At 37.8% G+C, this 23058-nt stretch overlaps 3 protein-coding genes across 3 annotated transcripts; 1 reads left to right on the top strand and 2 right to left on the bottom strand.

Moving 5' to 3' along the window:
* The first annotated feature begins 1716 nt into the window (after positions 1-1716).
* LOC133311527 (formin-like protein 1) lies at positions 1717-6468 on the top strand. The gene is made up of 5 exons (XM_061512582.1): positions 1717-3253; positions 3350-3644; positions 3922-4121; positions 4926-5170; positions 5628-6468. The coding sequence occupies exons 1-5, from the start codon at positions 1717-1719 to the stop codon at positions 6426-6428; spliced, it is 3078 nt and encodes a 1025-aa protein (XP_061368566.1). The 3' UTR covers positions 6429-6468.
* A 1779-nt stretch (positions 6469-8247) lies between these two features.
* Positions 8248-11737, bottom strand: LOC133311503 (acyl-coenzyme A thioesterase 2, chloroplastic). Its single transcript, XM_061512558.1, has 5 exons — positions 11244-11737; positions 10442-10619; positions 9661-10127; positions 8856-8984; positions 8248-8727 (listed from the first exon to the last, which is right to left on the bottom strand). The coding sequence occupies exons 1-5, from the start codon at positions 11670-11672 to the stop codon at positions 8566-8568; spliced, it is 1365 nt and encodes a 454-aa protein (XP_061368542.1). The 5' UTR covers positions 11673-11737; the 3' UTR covers positions 8248-8565.
* An 8792-nt stretch (positions 11738-20529) lies between these two features.
* On the bottom strand, positions 20530-22376 carry LOC133311520 (UDP-glycosyltransferase 74G1-like). Its single transcript, XM_061512577.1, has 2 exons — positions 21726-22376; positions 20530-21279 (listed from the first exon to the last, which is right to left on the bottom strand). Exons 1-2 carry the CDS (start codon positions 22374-22376, stop codon positions 20530-20532), a joined length of 1401 nt encoding a protein of 466 aa, XP_061368561.1.
* Between the last annotated feature and the right edge of the window lie 682 nt (positions 22377-23058).

Below are 23058 nucleotides of genomic sequence, written 5' to 3'. Positions count from 1 at the left end.
ACTACAATTTCCTAAGATGAAAGTGTATATGTTCAAAAGAATAATATACATTTTTATTGATGATTAAAGTTTAACTTATTGATGTTTTATGAAACTTTTTAAACTTATTATTCATTTTTTCATGATGCTTTATTATTATTTTTAAATTAATTTGTGGTTAATTAAGTCATGAATAGAAAAATAATAATTCAAATTTGTCTTCTATTTAAGAAAAAAATGTTTGATAAAAAACTAATCATACCACACTAAACTTGTTTAGAATTGGTTCGTGGTCTCGACATGAAGCTCTTTACCCACTCCTCACGATAAGACAAATTGTATGACACCATCAATAAATATCGTATTAAATAACAACTCTTCAAAGTGAATTCACCCAAAAGGGTTGTTCTTTACTCTCACTTCAATCACTAAGAACATGGCTAACCATCCCATGGCTGCATATAAGCAAGGGCCTTGACCTTCGTTGAGGGGCTTAAGATGTATGTATTTTAGCTTCACATTCCACAACTAGGCAATCTGTTTGAGACAGATTCAAGATTAAAGTTTTAAATCTCTCTCAAAGATAATATCGAAAATGATCGAACATATACTCTCATCCTCATCTGCTTAACTCCCAACTGAGTTATCATCGGTTGTGTGACAATAATTTATAAATACACCTCCCTCTTTTGTTTAAACACATAGAGAAGCCATCTGCCATCACCATATAACCTTCACCCATGAAAGCTCAAAAACGATCTCTCATTATGTCCAAGTACACTTGCTTGAACATAACAAATTAATTAATATTAATTTGATTTGGTTCATTTTTATTCTTTAATTAAAATAGAATCAAATCGATTTTCGAACACTCAGTATTAATTTTGAATTTGGATCCTCTCACGTAAAAAAGTGATAATGTTATTTGATTACAACCACTCATTAATAATAAGATAAGAGAGAGAAAAATGTATGACTTATAAATGAGTGATTGTGATCAAATAAAATGAACACATGACTATTTTTTTACATGAGAAGATCCAAATCCATTAAATTTTAAATAGATAAGTGATGAGATAAATTTTTAGATACTTTTAATTTAAGACATGCCACTTACATTGTATCATTAAGTGCATTCCTTATTATTTATGTGAATCACCACTAAACTTATTATTTTGAAAACAAGTTAATGTCAGATTAAAAAAATTCTTAATGTCAGATTGTAAGGATAATGTTTTATACCGAATATACCTAAAAATCTTTATGAATGTTGCATGTCACTTTGTTTTATATGTGTATTCTTTTTGCTAGAAACAACTGAATGGAGCATGTTAAAAAGTTCAAAAATAGGAAGAAAAAAGAAAGAAAAAAAGACAAGAGAAAGGAAGAAACAATGATTGGTGTTAAGTGGCATACACAAAACCTCAACAGTGGGAAGTTGCATGGCACAGTAACCTGTAAGTAGCAAGACAGAAAGATCAGCAGAATCTTAGCTGTATGCAACACTACATAAATTCACACTCTGCTTTTTCATCACAAACCATAACTTCAACCTTTGAAAAAAAAACACAATCACACACAAAAACTCCTCTTCTTTCTTTGTGCACAGTCCATCACTCTTTATAACAATAGTCCCCACAGATCTTCTTCTTCCACTCTCTCTCAAACCCTCATTCACTCTCACACTTTCATAGATAGCAAGAAACACACACACACAATAGAACAACAACACATCAAATGCAAACCCTCTTATTGTCCTTTTTATTGTTCTTGTTATTATTATCATGTGCACCTCAGCAATTAGCCTCTTCCAAACACTTTCTCATTCAAACCAACAACAACAACAACAGAAGGATCCTCCATGAACCCTTTGTGCCAATGAACACTCTTTCTCCAAATGATCCACCAAAACCTCATTCAACTCATCCTTCTTCTTCTTCTTCTTCAACCCCAAAACCCAAATACCCATTTTCCACCACAACAACAACAACCACCACAAACCAATCACCATTTCCATTTTTCCCAACTTACCCCTCTTCACCACCACCACCACCACCACCTCCTTCACCAACCACCTTTGCTTCATTCCCTGCAAACATATCCTCTCTTGTTATTCCTCACTCCCCTCAACCTAACTCCTCTTCTAACAAACTCCTCCCCCTCGCCCTCTCCGCCGTCGCGTGCGCCGTCTTCGCCGTCGCCATTTTCGCCGGAATTTACTGTCGGCGACGCCGCCGGAACCGCCGCGCCGACGCCGCCGACAACAAGAGTCCAACTTCTGATAGCAGCCTCAGGTTGTTCCCGCACAATGCTCCCCCAACCGCCATGGGCACCTCCGAGTTTCTCTACCTAGGCACCGTCGTGAATTCCCGCGCAATCGAAGACGATTCCGACGGCGGCGATTTGCTTACTCGGAAAATGGAATCGCCGGAGCTCCATCCCCTCCCCCCGCTCTCGCGTCCGGCGCTGTACGGAGGAGTTCCGCCGCCGGCGCCGCCGCGGAGTGATGACGTGGGTTCGACAACCGCGGAGGAGGAAGAGGAGGAGTTTTTCTCGCCGAGAGGGTCGTCTCTGGGAGGCCGCGAGAGCTCCGGCGGAACCGGATCGGGTTCCCGGCGAGCGTTCTCCGCCATCATCGCCGCCGAGAGAAGCCGCGAATCGAGCTCTGGTTCTCCCCGCTCTTCCACTTCCGGTTCGCCGGACCGGTATCATTCGATCAGCCTTTCCTCGCCGGCGAGTTCAAGTCCCCGGAGTACACAACCAAAATCACCAGAATCCACACGTGCAATCTTATCACCAATTCACAACAATCAACAAGTGCAATCTTGTTCTTCATTGTGTTCATCATGCTCAACACCAGAGAGAGCTTTCGTTGAAGATGAAACAAATGCACGTGCATCGTCCTCACATGAGAGAATTTTGGAGAAAAAAGAAGATACATCACCATCACCATCACCATCACCATCACTAAGGTTATCTAATGCTTCCAATGGAAGTAGAAAGTCCATATCATCATCTTCAGCTTTTTCTCTGCCCTCTTCACCGGAGAAGGTGATGCATCATCACAGTTTGGATCAGTCTCCGAGGATGTCCAGTGTCTCCGACGGGTTAAGGTTACCGGGTTTGTCATCACTGCCTTTATCACCCGCCCTGGTTTTGTCACCAGAAACTGAAAGAGCACTTAATGGCACTTCAACAGTTGCTGATGGTGATGGCGTGGCTGTGGCACAGAGGAAACACTGGGACATTCCTGTACTATCAACAACAACACCCTTTGCTCAATCAGCAAGTGTTGACAATGTTATGGATCACATTGCAGCATTCCCAGCTACTCCACAGAGGAAGCACTGGAAGATTCCAGTGCCGCCGCCGCCGCCGCCACCACCACCACCACCACCCTTGCAGCGGCAGCGGAAGCACTGGGAAGTGCCAGGTCCCTCAACTCCTGTTGGTCAACCCATTTTACGGCCACCGGAATTAGTACCTCCTTTGAGGCCTTTTGTGTTGCAAAAGCCAACGAGTGTTTCCCCTGTTGAGTTGCCTCCGAGTTTGGGGGAAATTGAAGAGACCTTGAAACCCAAGCTGAAGCCCCTTCATTGGGACAAAGTTAGAACAAGCTCTGATCGTGAAATGGTGTGGGATCAGCTGAAGTCGAGCTCGTTTAAGTAAGATTCTCAATTCTCATTATAAACCCTCTAATGTTTATTAGCTTTTTAGCCTTTTAGATATCTCTTTGTCAGTTTAGTATTCCCTTGAAATTGGTTGTGAAAATTTCATGGTGCTTTTGAACAATTTTTCATGGAAATCTTATTCTTGAACTGTTAATCTCAGTTTGTACAATATGGTTATGACTTGTGAATAGCACTTTGTAGTTTACAATTCTTGTGTATATGCTGCAATCGGTGTTCTTGAATTAAGTGCATCGAATTGGGTTGGCTGCAGATTGAATGAGGAAATGATTGAAACATTGTTTGTTGTGAACACACCAAACTCAAAGTCCAAGGATGCTACTCCACACTCAGTTCTTCTCCCGCCAAATCAGGAGGACAGAGTTCTTGATCCCAAAAAGTCCCAAAATATTGCAATCTTGCTGAGAGCTCTCAATGTCACAATAGAGGAAGTGTGTGAAGCACTTTTAGAAGGTATTTTCTCATTCCGGCCTGAGGATAAGATTTAATTTTCTGTAGTTTTTGTTGTAGACTGGTACCTAATGATTGGACCTGTAATTGAACTACTACTCGGGCACATTGGGGATTATTAAAAGAATAGAAGAGAAATATTTAGTAGTCAATGAGTTGTTAAGAACTTTTGACAATCCCTTTCTTTTACTGTGGAATGAACTTGTGAACGTCACAATGTTAAACAATAAATAGATAAGATTTGTAATAATATAAATAACAGCAAGATTGGTTTACACTATTTTGGCACGCAATATCTTTTTCCTTTTGTATTAGTTTTAGTGTAGAAATTAGGTGCAGTCTTTCTTGAGAGGAATGATATGTATGTTTCTCATTTACAATTATAAATAAAAATGTAGACTGATGATTATCTGTGATTATGAAATCCCACTTGAAGCTAGTGAACAATTTTGTTAAGCTGACTTGCTGCTGTATTTCAGCGTAATATTTGTAGTTGTATTCCTTCTTTCCTCTGCTTACTCAAAGCATAGATTCTTATAATAATCATACATCATTTTTTTGGGGTACAAGAGACACAAGATCAGTGTTATTATTTAGTTACAGATATCATTTATTCTCAAGGTTTACCAACTGGTAGAGATTTCTCTGCCTTTCTTTTCTGTGTACAAAAATGAATTATTACAGCTTTGTCTTTAAATAGTTATGTTATTGTGCATAAGAGTTTGCTAATTGGCTGCAAGTCTCCACCACCTTCAAATTTCTACATTGGTATTGAATGTGCAACTAAATCAATTGACCTTTCTACAGGTAGTACCGATACAATTGGAACAGAATTACTTGAAAGCTTGTTAAAAATGGCACCAAGCAAGGAAGAAGAACGTAAATTGAAGGAGCATAAAGATGACTCACCAACCAAGCTTGGTCTAGCTGAGAAATTTTTGAAGGCAGTGCTTGATGTACCTTTCGCATTTAAAAGGGTTGAAGCAATGCTGTACGTAGTCAATTTTGAGTCTGAAGTGGAGTATCTTAGGAAATCCTTTCAGACTCTTGAGGTAATCAGTCACGCTCTTACCGGTTTATTCATTTCTTGAGGATTACTCATGCTATAAACATGAGAAGTTATTTAAACATTTTTTTTATATTTGATATGAAGTTAGTTTTTTGCAATTATGAGAATTATTGAATACTGAGGATGAACTCTTGTTTCTGATATTTTTGGCTTAAACGTGTAAAATTTATTGAACAGGTATGCCGTAGGTGTGAGCCCATTTTAATTCTTGTTATGCTTACCCAGTGTACTTCTTTAACAATTTGCTTCCATCTTAAATGCCAGTACCATCATAATATGTTTTCAATTCACTCTTGTCTCTATATTATTCTCTAGTTGTGCTAATTTATCATAGTTTTCTTCAAGCAAAATCCAGTAATGTCCCTGTTATTTGTCAGGAAGCTTCTCTTGTATGTCATGAGTTCTCGTTTCAGCCCATCTTTTGATTGTTGCTTTTGCAGGCTGCCTGTGAAGAGCTGCGAAATTGTAGAATGTTCTTGAAGCTTCTTGAGGCTGTACTTAAAACTGGGAACCGCATGAATGTGGGGACAAACCGTGGTGATGCACAAGCCTTCAAACTTGATACACTTATCAAACTGGCTGATGTCAAAGGAGCAGATGGGAAAACAACACTACTGCATTTTGTTGTACAGGAAATTATTAGAACTGAAGGTGTTCGTCTCTCTGGTACTAACCAAAGTTCAAGCTCTACTTTGAGTGAAGATGCCAAGTGTAGGAAGCTTGGCCTACAAGTTGTATCTAATCTGAGTTCAGAGCTAGCAAATGTGAAGAAGGCTGCTGCTATGGATTCTGAAGTTCTCAGCAGTGATGTCCTTAAACTTTCCAAAGGAATTGCAAACATTGCAGAGGTTATGCAATTAAATAAAATGGCAGGATCAGATGAAAGCAGTCATAAATTTACAGAATCAATGAACAAATTCATTAGAATGGCTGAGGAGGAAATTCCAAAAATTCAAGCCCAAGAAAGTGTTGCTTTGTCCCTTGTGAAGGAGATAACTGAGTATTTTCATGGGAACTTGACAAAGGAAGAAGCTCATCCATTTAGAATCTTTATGGTTGTAAGAGACTTTTTAGCAGTTCTTGACCGAGTTTGCAAAGAAGTTGGTATGATAAATGAGCGAACCATGGTTAGTTCAGCCCATAAATTCCCTGTTCCAGTTAACCCAATGCTTCCACAACCCCTTCCTGGATTACATGGAAGACAACAGTGTGATAACTCTTCAGGTGATGACAGTCCATAACCTTAGCTATATCACTCATGTGAGTGGCTTCTTGGCTGCATCTTCTAAAGGCAACCTATAAGTTGGAACCAGTTGATTTTGGCTGGTCAAATTGTTGTAAATTTTTTTTTTCTTGTTAATTTGTAAAAGTTTTCAGTTTATGTAGATCATATAGAGAGAAAGAGAGTAGAAGGTTTTCTTTTTGGGAAACTAGCCTTATATGAATAGGATATGTTATGAGCATGTACAGAGCTTTTCAAATTTTTTTTTTGTTTTTTGTTTTTTGTGAGCTTTTCAATTTTCAGTTAGAGAGAACCTTTGCTTGCAATTGGAGTTGCCACACCATCAAAATTCAAAATGTTGCACATAATTTTTTTAGCTAAAATGTCGTTTTTGTTTAAAAACAATGAGAGAAGAGTATTAATAAATAAATGAGAGTTAGGCAATCGACTAATTATTTTTTAAAAAATTAAGTCAATTTCCAAAACAATTTATTCCAAACACACTCTAAACGTTTGTCTGTTGTATGAAAAAGGAAAAAAAAAAGAAAAAGAAATTCTTGTTCTTATTATATGATTTCTATTACATGAATAAAAAAATTATAGTTCGTCATTGCTCAAGATTCTTTGTCGTAGATATATGACGACTTAATTTCTCATGCTTACCTCAAATTAAAAAGGGCTTTATTAATTTTCTGTCGAAGAAAAAGGTGTAGGGTCTACTTATATTTTTTATTTTTATTATTTCATGTTTTTTTTTTAAGTGGGACCCATGGCTGGTTTGTGTCTGGCACATAAGATATCTTTTTTTCTGTAAAAAGAAGACTAATAAAACCCAATTAAAAGAGCGTTGACGTATTTACCACAAAAAAAGAGGGTTGATGTACAATTGTAAAATCTTGTCATGTTATATGGATCAATAAGGTTTTAACAATTGAACGCATCAATAATTTTCTCGTTATTATATAGATTTTCTATTAATTCATAAGTTGAACAAGTTTTATTAATACGAATGAATGAGTTTGTAAAAAAAAAAAAAACATGAAAGCAAAATCAACAATTCTAAATTCATAGAATATTTTAATGAATTTAATTTGACAAGCATTTAGTATACTAACATTTGGCTCAAATGTAAAATTTTTGGACATACATATGAGGCGCATAAACATCTGACTTAAATATAAAAAATTCCCTCCCAAAACCCGAGGAAGGAATTTATGTAAAGGTTTTATAAGAGTTATGTTGTAAGAAAAGTAATTGTATAATGTTATAGAGATTCGTTTTGCGTGCCGTAATTTCTTTTTTTTCTTTTTTTTTTTCTTCAAAAAGTGTGGACCCCACAAAATATTGTGTGCGTAGGAAAGTTTGTTGTGTCATGTTAAATAACAAATGCAAAACCCCTTTATGTAATTCACTGCCATTCTCTGATTACTTCTTCATTTGAAAACAACTTCAATGTTCTATGCATTATCACATTTGCCAGCACCAGATGCCACGAAAATGATGCGGATAGTGTAGTTTAGTGAACTACAATGGACCAAATAAAGAGGTAAACGGCAAAATAGTGCAGTTTGTCTTCTGGCTAAAAATGAGACACTATTCTATGGAAGGTGAACTAAAGTGCATGTAAAACTATCTGATTTAGACTTCAAGCAGTAATATCCTAAAACACCTTGGGATCACTTGATTTATATGCCTAAGTGCCTAATAAACGTGGCATCCATTATAGCCATCATTGATGTTATTTTTGGACTGAATGAATACATTGAATGTTTTCTTTCATGAATTTATTACTTCAACGCTTTTCTTCATGCTACTTGCACAGCTCTTAAGTTCACAAAGCTGCTTAATCAAGGTTTAAAATTACAATAAACATGTGAAGACAAACAAGCTAGGAGGTAGATAAATTCACGCCAGACAATATAGTCTTCATCTATTATATGAGCAGGTGCCTACTGAAATAAGTTTCATATACATGTTATCTAAGAGCCAGTTACCTTCTATCAAGTCCTATGATGCCAGATATATAAGGCAAACTTGAGCCCTCAATGATTGGACGGTAAATTTATTATATAAGAGCTAATCTTTGAACTTCTGCTCACATAATTAGTAGTAGTAGATGTTTTAAATAGTTTACCAGCTAATTGTTGTTTCTCTTCTTATGTTCTGAAGAATTCATTCAAGTTGTCAGCATCTATGCGCTCTAATATACGGCGTGCTTCTTCCTCCGTTGCTGGTACTACATTTCGAAGCTTGAATCCATTTTTCATTGCCTTTGCCTCTGGACGTACTGTGAAAGTGAAATGGAAAGTGTTTGATACCTGTATTCACATAATACAACAGAACAGACAAAGCTTATTACAATCTTCAGTAACTCGGAAGTTGCAAGAATGAAAGAGCAACTGACTAATGATTATGTATTGTCTAAAGAACAGTTAATGAGACTAACCTCACTCGATCGCAGCTCAGGTCTTGTAACATGAGCAACAACTTCAACATTGATAAGTGGCTGATCTGGATCGTGAAGTTCAGTGTACAGAACACAGGATTTGAGACGCAAGAAATCCCCTACATCAACCTGCTCAATAGTTCCCTTTCTTTAATACATATGAGACTGGCCAATTGTTTGATTTTCATTATTTTTATCCTTTAGAAACATTAAAAATATAGGTAAAAAAAGTTTCAGGAAGGAGATGGGTGCTAGGGAAATACAAGAGCCGAAACACATTTGAAGGATCATTATGTATGAAATATTGTAAGTACACATAAGGTGCTAGAATCACACACAAAAAACCCACTATCCATGAACCCCGACTTGGGGGTAGAGGTAAGAGAAATCTATCCATGCAACTTTATCCTTTCACTTCTAGCAAAGAGATTGTTTTCTGAATTCAAACCGGTGACCTATCAATCACACAGAGTCAATTTTATCACTGCTCTAGGCTTGGTCTCTTAATTACAATTCGAGCCACAAACAATATCACAAAATTAACAGTAAAAAAAAAAAACCTCTGTAATTTGTAATACTTCCCTTCCCCTTGTTTCACAGACTCAAAACACATAAGCGACAAAGAAATTACTCTAGATTTTGGATGTCTATTCAAACAATATGAAACTCCTGAATCATATTTTTTCCAAGTAACTGTAGTTGAATTTAAATTGGCTAAAGAAATTTCAAAGATTGTTCCAGATGTGTACAGATTTATGTAACAGTCAAATTATGATATTTTTGAAGGAATGGAGAAAATACTCACAGGTCTTAGGAAATCAACATGATCAACTTCTAGAAAGCAAGGAACTAGTCCAGCAAAGGTATATGCTGTTGAGAAAGCCAATTCAAATGCACGATGCATCAAGAAGCCTCCAAATATTCGACCATGGATGTTCCTTTGCTGTGGTTGGCACATTAAAGAGTTCTCAAGGCTGGTATCCCTCAGAAGAATGCTGTCTCGATCAGCTAAGGCTGGCATGTCACAGAAAATTCTTCCCTCAGCCAATAGGGGCTGAAGTCTATTTTCTTCCCCATTTTGAAAGTCCCTCTTTTCCCCTTCTCTTTTCCTTTTTTTCAAATTATTTCTTGCTTGAGCTTGTTCATAAAGAAGTTTTTCATGAGCAGTTTCTGGTGAAATTCGATTCACTGGAGCAGCCTTCCCAGTTTTTGAATCTCGGGCAACAAATATGAAGTTGGCTGTTAGTGCTACTGAGTCTGAATCGCTGCCCTCTGCATGCATTTTGATGATGCATGGGTTATGGAGCAAGTGTGGTTTAATATGAAAAAAAAATGAGAATCTAAGAAAATGTTTAGGAAATTAAAAAATGAAAATGACATTACTCTACAATGAAAGTTTGTGCAACAACACCAGAAATAAATGTTACGAGGACACAATGAGAATCTTTTTTGCTTTTAAGGTTTGTACAACATGTTGAACAATGTCATTGGAGGCAAAGAGAAATTAAGAAACTAGTTTGTTTTAAGCTTGGAGACCATCAATTACTCAAATTGTCAGAGATATGTGTGAGCCCTAAGAAATGTACCTTCTTTGGACTGAGTAACCACCATTTGAATCTCTATTGAGGAGCGCCCAACCCATATAACAGAACCAACTATTTTGAGATCAATGTCAACACTAATTGGCTTCTTTAGCACAATCTTATCGACAGAAGCAGTGACAACTATAAGTGGCCTGGTTGTGCCGGCTTCATCAGAACAGTGCTATTCCCCAAACAAAGAGGAAATAACTCAGTCCAATAGGTACATGAAATCTTGATTAAAATTTACAATGGAGTCATTTAGTTCAAAATAACATAAGCAAGCTAGTCAGTAGCAAATCAGCTCATTGCAAGAAAGGTCAAAATCTACTTAGTGCAATACCCAGTTCAGGTTTCCGAATTTAAATGAATGTTCATGTCAAAACTTCTTGAATGTAAGTATCAAACTACATTTGACCTATTACATAACAAACAAGTCATTTACGACAAACTCCTTTCATCAAAGTACAACCAAGTTTAAAGTTCAACCTCATCACCATTTACATCCCTACTTGACCATGTAATCATAGTACTACCCCCATAATCAAGTCCAATGAAAACCTAAAAAATTCAGAAAACACAACTGAAAATAAATTAACAAAAAAAAAAAACGCTGAAACCACAAATGCCCTGTCATCAAAGTACAATCCTAGTTTGAAGTTCATCCCCTTCATCATTTACATTCCAACTTAGAAGCAATACCCACATAATAAGTTTCTATAAAAACCTAAAAAATTCCAAATAACACAAAATTAAAAAAAGTTAAAAAGAAGGGGAAAACAAAAAAATTGAAACTTTAAAATGGGACCTTGACAGAAATAGTTCCAGCTAAGGCATCAAGATCTTCAAGCAACTTCCCAATTCGGACCTCATTCCAGGGATCCCTATACTGTTCTCTAAGAACAAAATCAGATGAGAAATTGTAGAGGATGCTGGTCCTGCTCTGTGAAGGCGTTTTGTTGAGCAATTCACTCTGGGGGGGAGCATCCCTTGGTGGGTCAAGAAGCCTCTCGAAAATCTTGCTCCTTGCTTCCCATAGAGCGGTTGTCACCGGAGAATGGTACATCCCCGGCCACAAGGCGATGGGTTTCCGGTCACCGGAACCGTTGACCGGAGAAGGGTTTTCCAAAGGGGTGGTGGTGGTGATGGTAGCAGTGGCCAAGGTGGAAACAACAGGTATTGTTCCATTCACAGCAATTGTGTTGTTGGAATTGGAAGGAGAGGAATTCAAATCCATTGGGGTTTTTTAGTCTTTGATGTTTGTGGTGAGTTCTTTCACTTTTTCTCTCTGTTTTTATTAAGATCACCACAAACCCCAAATGTTGTTATTGGGAAAATAAATAAATAAAATTAGTCCTGTAGTTTTGGAAACACTAATTAAATCATAAAGCATGAAAATTAATTTATTTTTATGAGACATTAGTTATAATTAAGTTTAAAAAAGTGCAATTAATTTTGTTCATATAGTATAATATATTTTGAGTGAATATAATCTCATGCTACATCCACATCAATTACAACACAGGCTCATATCATTTTTCTTATTTAACATCATAAACCCACAAATACAATTACAAGTAGTAAAATTTTCTCGTAAATTGGAAAGCAATACTTAAACTTTCTTCCCCTTTTAATTCTATTTTTTCTTCTAACTTCCTCAATCCAAAATGGTATAATATGCTTTCGAATGCGCAAGGAAGAGGTCCACAAAAGTAACACGATGGGACCCAAGTGAGCCTTCGCCATTAAATGGCATTTCTTTTCTTGTTACTTTTAGTAAGGTGCCTGTTTTTAGTAAGGTGTGTGTTCCTTGAAGTTCCACATAGCCATAATGTGTTCAACCATTTTTTACATATTACACTTAATAAACCAGAATAGTAAATCTAGGCAAGAAAAGAATATCCTTATGGGTTAGGCGCGTCGTCTCACGCGTGCGATTTTTTTACGTCTGCTAGGGTTTTTTGTGAGTTTCTCTTTTGGGGATCTGAAATGGAGGAATCTGAGGTAGTGAGTGATGATGCGCTGCTGATGACGCGGAAGAGCACTAAGAGGACGAAGAATGGAGTGGAGATTCAGACTGAGGTGCGAATGAGGGAAGCGGTCAAGAATTTTCAATCTGATGAATCAGGGAAAGCTAAGACTCGATCCTTTGCTGAGGTCACCGGGGAGGAAAACGGAGTGGCTGGAGACTCTTTACCCTGGTTGATCGATGAAGAGGAGCCAGATTTGGAGCCTTTGGACCCAAGCTTGGGTGAGATCTCAGCTTGGGGTTTCCAGACGATCTACAGAGAAGACGGATCAGTGGAGATTAGGAGTAACAAGGAAGCAAGGGCGAGAATGCGTCAACGGTGGAGGAACGCCTTAATAGTTAAGCTGCTGGGGAAGAAAATTGGGGTGGGTTTTATGAAAAAGAGGCTCGAATCTCTTTGGGCCAAAGCTGGTGGCATTACAGTGGCAGATCTAGGGAATGATTTCTTCTCGGTGAGGTTCAGCTCACTTGAGGACCTTAATCTAGCCATCACTGGTGGTCCCTGGATTATCCTAGGCCACTACCTTGCTACGCGAAAATGGGAACCTTGCTTTGATCCTGACAAAGCAAATATACACAAGGTAGCGGCATGGGTTCGTCTCCCTGGAGTGCCTCAAGAGTATTGCGAATTTCCTTTCCTGAGCCAACTGGGAACTGTTATTGGGAAGGTTCTGAAGGTGGATAGAACAACATCTACAGGGGATAGGGCCAGATTTGCGAGAATATGCATTGAAATGGACCTCTCAAAGCCACTGCGTGGAGAATATATTCTTGACGGCTGTAGAAAGAAAGTGGAGTACGAAGGTCTATTTCTTATTTGCCTCAAATGTGGTAAATATGGGCACAATGCTGAATCGTGCCCTGAGTATGCCAAGCCTAAGCAACCGAGTACAGAGGAGTGTGGTCCTGCACATCAAGTGGTGGTAGAACAACATAATCAAGGCTTGGGGCCCTGGATGGTGGTCCAGAGGAGGAAGAGAAATCAGCAGAACTACCAGAATAAGGAGACTCCAATTAGTAGGAAATTCGGAGAGGATATCTCTAATAAGAAGAGTACAAAGGAGAGTGAGAAGCCAGATAGGCATACTGCAACCAGTCAGGAGACAGGGCCAGCGAAGGGATCTGTAGAAGGTATCATTAGCAATCCAGTGTATAAGGAGAATGAGAATGGGAGGTGTCAAGCTAAAACCCCTATTGGGGGGATGGAATTCGCAGCTGAAGTATCAAATCAACCTAGGAAGGCTGGTGGAAAAAATACTGTATTCTCAAACAAAAATCAAGTTGTCAAGAAGACAATTAACAAAGGCAAAGGAGCTGCTGTTCATAGCCCTGCTAGTGTGGCTTCAGTTAGCTTGTCGGTGGGGCAACTTCCTAAGGTGGTGCAAGGCCAGAAAAGTGGGGAACAGAGCAAAAGGAAACTTTGGGGAGACTTGATGATGGATGTAGAAGGCCCTTTGGAGAAGGGAGATGGGGATCAGTTTGAGGAGAAAAAGGCAGAAGAGCATGTGTGCTTTGAAGATGTTGGAGTTGAGCCAGAACCTCCTGATCCAGTTTTGCTTGTGGTTAGTAAGGAGGGGGTGAGTCAATCAGGTATGGAGTTTGAACTTACTCATGTAAAACCTGTTAACTCTCATAAAGAACCTGATAACTCTCTTATGGCTGTCGTCTGTGAGCATGTTGATGATAAGGAGATGTCTGTAACTAGGATAGCTTGCTCTGATAAGCATGTGTTAAGCAGCAAGTGCTTTGAAAACTTGCAAATTAATCAGTCTTCATAATGAATGTTTTTACTTGGAACTGTAGGGGAGCAGCAAAAAAACAGTTTAAGAATATTTTTTCCAGATTCTGTAGGAAATATCGTATAGGAGTGGCTGCCATTCTTGAACCTAGAGTGAGTGGCTCTAAAGCTATTAAAATAATACGTAGCTTAGGTTTCTCTAACTATATAATTGTTGATGCACATGGCTTTGCTGGTGGTATTTGGTTGTTATGGAATAGTAGGGATGTTGAAATAAAGCTAGTTGCCAAACATGAACAGTTTGTTCATGTGTGGGTGGACTTTCCAGATGAAGGGATTTTATTGGACTGCTGTCTATGCAAGCCCTCAAGTAAGGATTCGTCAGTTGCTTTGGGAGGAACTTAAACATCTGGGAAGGGGTATGGATGAACCTTGGCTTCTGACTGGTGACTTTAATGAGGTAGCTATGGCCTCCGAGAAAAAAGGAGGAGGTCCTGTGGATACTAATAGGTGCAATCAGTTTGCTAATATGCTCAACTCTTGTGGGGTTTTGGATTTAGGAGGGGGAGGCAATAGATTCACTTGGAAAGGGCCGAAAATTCTTACACTTAGAAAGAGTTTTTAAAAGACTAGACAGAGCAGTGGGCAATGAGGTTTGGAGAGCTGCTTTTGAGGAGGCTGATGTTATCACATTGCCTAGGCTATTTTCGGATCATAATCCTATTCTAGTCAGATTGATAAAAGAGGATAGTAACTGGAAAGAAAGGCCTTTTAGGTATTTGGCTGCTTGGCAAAATGACTCAAGATTTTTACCTTTCCTAAAAGCTAGTTGGTCTTCTTCTGTTGGGTTGCTGGATAACCTAAATGCTCTTGTTCCTAAGCTGAAAGATTGGAATAAGAACATTTTTGGTTTCACTCATTTAAGGAAGAACAGGATTATTGCCAGAATGGAGGGAATCCAGAAGAGTTTTAGCTCTTACAACAACTGTCAATTTGAGGAATTGGAAGCTAGTTTAAAGAAGGAGCTTGAAGACATCCTTGATTTAGAGGAACAAATCTGGTTCCAGAAATCCAGGGGTGAGTGGATAAGAGATGGAGATAGGAATACTAGGTTTTATCACACTAGTACTGTCATCCGGAGGAAAAGGAATAAGATTTTGAAACTTCAAGATGATAAGGGCTACTGGGTATCTGAAGAAGAACAGCTAATTGATCTAGCAAGGGGTTTCTTTATTAATCTGTTCAAGAAAGCTGAGGATGAAGATTTCTGGATCCAAACCACTAACTCCTGGCCGAAGCTTAGGGAGGATCATAGTGAGGGATTGGCAGCAGGGGTAACTGAAGAAGAAGTGAGAAAAGCATTCTTTCAAATGCCTCCTTTAAAAGCCCCAGGGGCTGATGGGTATCCAGCAATGTTCTATCAAAAATTTTGGGAGATGCTTAAAGATCAAGTCAATATCAGCATGCAGTATTACTTGAAACACCCAGATAAGCTTGGGGAGATAAACCACACCCTCCTTGTTCTAGTCCCGAAAGTGGAAAGGCCATGCCTGATGAAGCAGTTCAGGCCTATAGCTCTCTGCAATACCATATATAAAGGTTTCAGCAAGATTCTGGCTAATAGAATAAAACCTATGCTGGAAGAGTTGATATCCCCAAATCAGGCCAGTTTTGTGCCTAAGAGACACATTCAGGACAATATAATCATTGTCCAAGAACTCATTCACACTATGCACATGATGACAGGTAGAAAGGGATTCTTCTCCATCAAGATTGATTTAGAAAAAGCCTATGACAAACTGAGTTGGAAATTTATTAGATCAGTTTTGGTGGAATTGAAGTTTCCTGGATCATTGGTGGAAGCTATCATGGGTTGTGTAACCAGTCCAACTATGGAGGTGCTATGGAATAGTTCCAGAACTCCTAGCTTTCAATCTCAAAGGGGAATAAGACAAGGGGACCCTCTATCACCCTATATTTTTGTTCTGTGTATGGAGAAGCTGACACACTTGATCATGGATGAAGTGGAGGGTAAAGCTTGGAATCCCATTAGAGCTGGCAGATCTGGACCTCAAATTTCTCATGTCATGTTTGCTGATGATATAATTTTGTTTGCAGAAGCTTCCTTAAGCCAACTCAGCTGTATCATCAATTGCCTAGCCAAGTTTTCAAAAATGTCTGGTCAATGTGTTAGCTTTGAGAAGTCTTGCATCTACTTCTCTAAAAACACGAATGTGGAAACCATGCAGTCTATTGCTGATGTCAGTGGGTTCAAAACTGTCAAAAATCTTGGCAGATACCTAGGAGCTTTGCTCAGGCATGGCAGAATAGGAAGGGGACACTACTCGGAAGTCAAAGCCAGGGTTCAATCGAGGCTGCAGGGCTGGAAGACCAAGTGCCTTTCTATGGCAGGAAGAATCACTTTGGCTAGAAGTGTCATCTCAGCCATTCCCTGTTACCATATGCAGAACAACTTGATACCAGTACATGTATGTAAAGAGATTGAATCACTGCAGAGGAACTTTATATGGGGTGATGTGGAAACCAAAAGAAAAGCCCACTATGTAGCTTGGGAGAAGATGTGTCAACCAAAGGAGTGTGGTGGGCTGGGAATTATCAACCTTAGGCTTCAAAATGAGGCCTTTATGCACAAGCTGGCCTGGAAGATTGTAGAGGATAGAAACAGTCTGTGGGTTCAAGTTTTGCTTGGAAAATATGGTAGAAAACTTGATCCTAATCGTAGTCTAACCTCCAAGAGTGGTGATTCGGGTTTGTGGAAGCATATTGTTGCTGCAAGAAGCAAGATTGACCAGAATTTAGAATGGAATATTGGGAATGGTGAGACTGTACTTTTCTGGACTGACTTGTGGGGAGGTTGGCAGAGTCCCTTGCTGGAGATTGCAGCAGTAAAACCTCCTATTACTGATCTGCACCTGAAGGTTTATGATGTGGTAGACACTGGAGTAAAGGATTGGGATTGAAACTACTTGAACAACTTTCTGGATTCTCTCACTTGTAATAGGCTGAGCAAGATTGCTGTCCCAAATCCCTGTTGTTCTGATGATTGGCTCTGCTGGAAGAAAGTAATTTCGGGTAAATCAGTGGTCAGAAATGCTTATTGCCTACTGCTTGAGCCTAAGTTGGAGAGGGATAAAATTTGGTCTTTAGTTTGGAAATGGAGAGGTCCTTATAGATTAGCTGTCTTCTTATGGCTAGCTTGCCTCAATAAGCTGCCAGTGAGGAGCATTACTAGTCTCTGGAGTGGAAGAGAAGTACTGTGCCCCATCTGTGTACAGGACAGTGAGACTTTGATGCACATGTTGAGGGATTGCAGCTCTGCTAGGAGCATATGGGAAATCTGGTTTGCTGGTAAGATCCCTAACAGCTTTCTTTGTGCTGAGGACCTGGAGTGGTTTAGAGTAAACCTGACTAAGCCATTTTCATCCCATCTCTGGCATTCTTGGAATGAAATTTTTGTAGTAACTTGCTGGTTTATATGGCAGTGGAGGAATGCATCTATTCATGAGGAGTTATTTACTAGACCACAGGATCCAGTGCTTAGAATCTTAAGCTATTTAAAGGAAATGAAGAGAAGTAGAAATAAGGAACCCTTTAAATTAGATCCTGAAATTCCTAATAATTGCAGATCTAGCCTTGTGATTTTGAATCCTGATGTTCGAATATATGTGGATGGGGCTGTTAATTTAGCTACCAAAAGAAGTGCATGTGGTGGATTTATTTGTTCATCAAGTGGAAATTGGCTGCAGGGTTTTGCATACGGTATAGGGGCTACATCTCCTTTGGAAGCTGAACTTTGTGCTATTCTGCAGGGGATCAAATTAGCTATGCATCTAAATCTGAACCAGGCTTGGGTGGGAAGTGACAGCAAGGAAGCCATAGCTTGCATTGGAGATGAGGCTGCGGGCTGCAGGCTTGCTGCTCTAACAGATAGGATCAGGAACTTAGCCAAGGAATTTAAGCATTTCCGTGTGGATTATATCCCTAGAGAATGCAATGTCTTAGCAGACTCTCTTGCTAAGATAGGGTTAAACTACAAGGGTGAAGAATTATGTTTGTTTGAGTCTCCCCCTGTTAGTTTAGATTTGATATGGAATTCTTTTAGTTTGAATTTGCTGATAGAGCATGTGAATTGTAGCATGCATCAGTTACAGTTGTAGTTCTTGCTGGGCTAGGCCCTCCATTTATATCAAAAAAAAAAAAAAAAAAAAAAATCTAGGCAATGTTATGGATTGGTGATCGATCTGGTCGGAGTACTTGATCAGTGGGTTACTGGTTCAACCGTATAAATCAGATATATATATATAAATTTATATTTTATACTCAATTATATAATAAATATTTTAAATGGTGCAAGTGAATTAAGAATCAAATATAATTTAGTGGTAAAGACTATAACTTATTTCTTCATAACAAGGGTTCGATTCCCACTAAATGTTATTTTAAAATAATTCTATTAAATGATAATATATATATTAAATGGTGCATATTAACCAACAAACAAACTCAGTCCAGTAGTAAGTTGTTGTTGGGCATTCTCATGAGACTCGAGTTCGAATCCCAGCAGTTTCAACATTGAAAATAGTTTTTCGAAAACCGGTTGAACCGCGGTTCTTGACTGGTTCACCTGGTCGATACCGAGTCGATCACTTGTCCGGTCCATTGCAAGAATCGAATCGGTTGATGGGTCGATTTTGTGAATCTAGCACATGATAACACTAAAACATTTTTGGTGATGCCTTGCAAATTATACTTATTTATCTGTAGGTTTTTTTTAATAAATTTTTTTAGTTTTAATTAATTTTATTTAATTTTTAAGTAAATTAGTCTTTTTTACTATGTCTGATTTAAATTTTCATAAAAATTTAAAAGATTTTTAGACTAAATTTAGAAATATCTTAAAGATAGATAATTAAAAAGGATTTTATCAAAACACAAAGTCCTATCCAAATTCAAAACTTGATGGAGCTGATAATTGAGCAGTCATTATCTTTATAAAAATAAAAATAAAAATCAATAAACAAAACCTGAATAGGACTAGAAAAATAGAAGAAAGAGACTTAAAAATGGAATGGATTCTCTCTTGTTAAAATTTCACATGATTTGGTTATGTGAAATTTTTATATCTATTTTTTTCTTTATTTATTATAATTAGATCTCACTTATTTAATGCTTGTGAAAAGATATAGATATAAAAATTTCACATGATCAGATTATGTGAAATTTTAATGTGAGAGGATACACTCCCCTTAAAAATAAAAGAGCATACTTTGCACACTTTTCACAAACTTCAGTGTCTAGGGCAAGAAGGCCATGACATGGATTAAAGGAAGATTATTGGGCGAAGCTACGGGTGTAAATGGGCTAGTTGGCCTGGCAAAGGCCTACGACTCAGCTTATATTATGTTAGACTCGACCTATTACATATAGTCAAATAAAACAGATTCAGGCCTAAAAAAACCTATTTAAAAAAGCAGGACACATACTTTCTTTTATATGCTAGGCCTATAAGCCTACAGACTATTGCCTATATCATATTATTTATTTTAAATAAAATAAATAAATTATTATTTCAATGATTTTGAATAATAAAGTAGTACTATTTTAATTATTGAATGCCTAATAAACTTAAATAAACTAAGGCCAAGACTTTTATTTTTTAAATATACAAAATAAAATTTATAATTTGAATCTATATAAGGCTAACAAACCAAGTCAGACCTAAAGTATTTTACATGGACTTGACCTTTTTATGGTAAAGTCTAGAGCAGCCTAGTCTATTTACACTCCTAGACTAAGCTTAGTTTTATCTCTTCCTCTTTTTGTTAATTTTCCTTTGTTGTCTTTTCTCAGATTTATATATTAACTTGCTTTATGCGTGACTAGATTTCTTGTTTGTATATATTAAGGTCTATGTTCATGCATCGTTTGGAGAAAGACTTGGATAGAACAATGCAGTTAATAATAGTAGGTAAGTTTGTTTCCAAAAAAAAAAAATAGTAGGTAAGTCTTGTCCAATGGATGAGAGTTGATGATCAGCTGGATAAGTTACTAACCATTGCAAGGCCACGGAACATAGACAAAGCAATTGAAAACTGGGAATAAAATATAACATAAAGCAATATAGAAGGGGTACAAGCAATAAATAAAGCTAATTAGTACAAGCAGAAATGCAAAGGAAAGCTGATAAATTATGACGCACCATGCCTCATTTTACAATGTTCCGAAAACGTATCATGCATCATTGCAATGGTGCACCATAGTGAACCTCAACAATCAGTGAACAATATATAAGAACTGCTTGTTTTATCAAGAAATAATTTGTGGTTCACTACATGGTGGTCGTAAATTGAACAAGCTATTCACAAATTCTGCAATGTTTTTATGAGAACTTCCATCCTTATCAAAAACTCCTGCAGCCAAAGTCCTCCATTGCATGGCATTGCTTTTCACCTCTTTGCCTCCCTCACTCTCCATTATTTCCCTTACACAATGCTTCAATACTTCTCCTCTCACAATCATTTTCTCATCTACTGAAGCTCTGATTCCCGTTTTCCAAACATCCACAATTTGCTTAGCATTGGTGCTCTGGTCTGACCAATGTGGCATTGCAACCATTGGAACTCCTAAGCTCAAAGCTTCCAGTGTGGAGTTCCAACCACAGTGAGTTACAAAACACCCTACAGCCTCGTGAGCTAAAACTTTCAGTTGTGAGCACCAAGTCACTATCAAGCCCTTCTTTGACTTCTTTTCAAAATCTTTGGGGAGCTTAGTCTCTTCAGAGGCTCTCACCACCCACAAGAAATAATTTCCACTATCTCTCAATGCACAAGCTAATTCCTCCATTTGTTCCTCATTGATTACTGCCGTGGACCCGAAAGAAATATAAACAACAGACCCTTTTGGCTTGTCATCTAACCATTTCAAGCATTCTTCTCTCTTGAATTGTGCAACACCATAATCTTGGTCATCTTTAAGTCGCTTATCCAAAAACATAGATGGTATGGATGGTCCTATGGTTCTAAATTTGGACCAAATCTTCATTGTCCAATCAGCTACCTACAAGCAATTGTAGCCACCAACCATTAAAAAACCACTGACCATTAAATCCTGACTAGTGAAAATGGGGGTAAGAACAATCCTTATAACAAAGAAACAGTTTTACCGCTACTCGAGATTTGACCTCTTAGTCCCCAACCATTACTTGTCAAAAAAAAAAATATTTATTGAGAAAAAAACATAGGAATGAAATTAATCTAGCACCCAAATGAGCTAAAGGAAATGAGTGAACTACCAACAATGGACTGAATACCATATCTTAATTCAAACTTTAAGACAAAAAATATAATTTTTTTCACTTATACAGTGTTTGCTTAGTTTATTTTCAACCAATGATGGACCTTAACACTTGAAATCCTAATAAAAAGTGCTAGGGAAAAATGCAAATCAAAGAGTTATGTATGTGTGAGAGTGTAATGGTATGTTACAAGACTTGAGTTGTCTACCCCTTTTTCCATCTCGTAGAATGCATTGCAGAGAATCCAATCAGCTTTTTCAATATTGGAGAATTGGCCCACTGCAAAATCAAGCAAAACTGGATTATCTACACCTGTAAAGAAGAAGAAAGAAGGCAAGTCCCCAAGTTGAAGTTTGGGCAATGCAGGAAGGGTAATCTCATTTTCTATGAGGGGAACTCGAAGCTTTCCTAGGTGAACATGGTAGTATATACTATTGACACACATATTTTGAGTGAGGAAAGCAGCTCCAACTATCCCAAATCTCTTGGCAACTTCAAGAGCCCAAGGAAAGAATGAATCATAAACAATACAATCAACATGATCACTTGATCTACCAAGTTTCTCTAGAAGTTCAGCAAGAGTCTCTGGCCCTACTTGCCCAAAGCAATCCAAATAGGCCTTGTAGCTCCCTGCTTCTTCAACTCCACCATTGTCAAAACCATCAGAAATGGTTTCAAGTGCAATGGAAGCAGGTACGTTCTGCATGTTCTTGCAGAAGGAACGGGCGGTGACCAGTGTTACTCTCACCTTTTCATGTTGTAAAAGCTTTGAGAATTGAAGCATGGGATTAATGTGGCCTTGAGCTGGATATGCTAAGACTAGACAATGCACTCTTCTATCTATGCTTTTTTTCTCCATTTCTTTAATGAACCTCTCTCCCTCTCTCAATTCTCTCCGTGAGTGTGTGTGATGGCTGAAGAGGTGTTAATTTATACAAGACAAAATAAAGCCAATTGTTATACAAAAATAAAATAAAATAAAATAAAGCCAATTATGGACAATTTGTGGACAGCAAATTAAGTCTCAATTAACCATGCTGTTGTCAAACAGTAAAGTTGAAGTTAAACTTGAAACCACGGGTGCAATGAAGAATTTGAATTGAATTTGTATAGCTGCTAACTCTAGACTTCAATTTTTGTTGTAAGTTCGATAGCTTGAAGGGTCAACAAAACCATTGGAGAATGAAGACATTGATAGAGACATTGAGTGCTACCAAGTTCAGTAATCTTTAATTCATGCATTTCCCTATATATTCATGATTTCATTCTATTTCAAATAAAAAATAAAAAAAGGTACACGATCTCATCCGCTAAAATCCGATTACTCTTACTGGTATGACATGTTTTAATGGAAAACATATACAGACAACAATGAGAATGTGACAACCTAGTAATATAAAGGATATGTTGCGAACTTTGCTTGGTGTAAAACAACACTTAAAGTTAGCGGTCTATTTATTTTACATCATGTTCACTTAGGTGAAAATTTTCAAATTTATTAGATTAAGAATAATTAAATTGCAGATCGAATGAGTGGCAGA

Source organism: Gastrolobium bilobum, unplaced genomic scaffold (assembly GCF_033153095.1).
Source record: "Gastrolobium bilobum isolate Gb01-03AN ecotype WA unplaced genomic scaffold, APGP_CSIRO_Gbil_v1 utg1846, whole genome shotgun sequence".
Classification (NCBI taxonomy): domain Eukaryota; kingdom Viridiplantae; phylum Streptophyta; class Magnoliopsida; order Fabales; family Fabaceae; genus Gastrolobium; species Gastrolobium bilobum.
The sequence above is the reverse complement of the archived record's forward strand: the minus strand, read 5'-3'. Positions and strand labels throughout refer to the sequence as shown.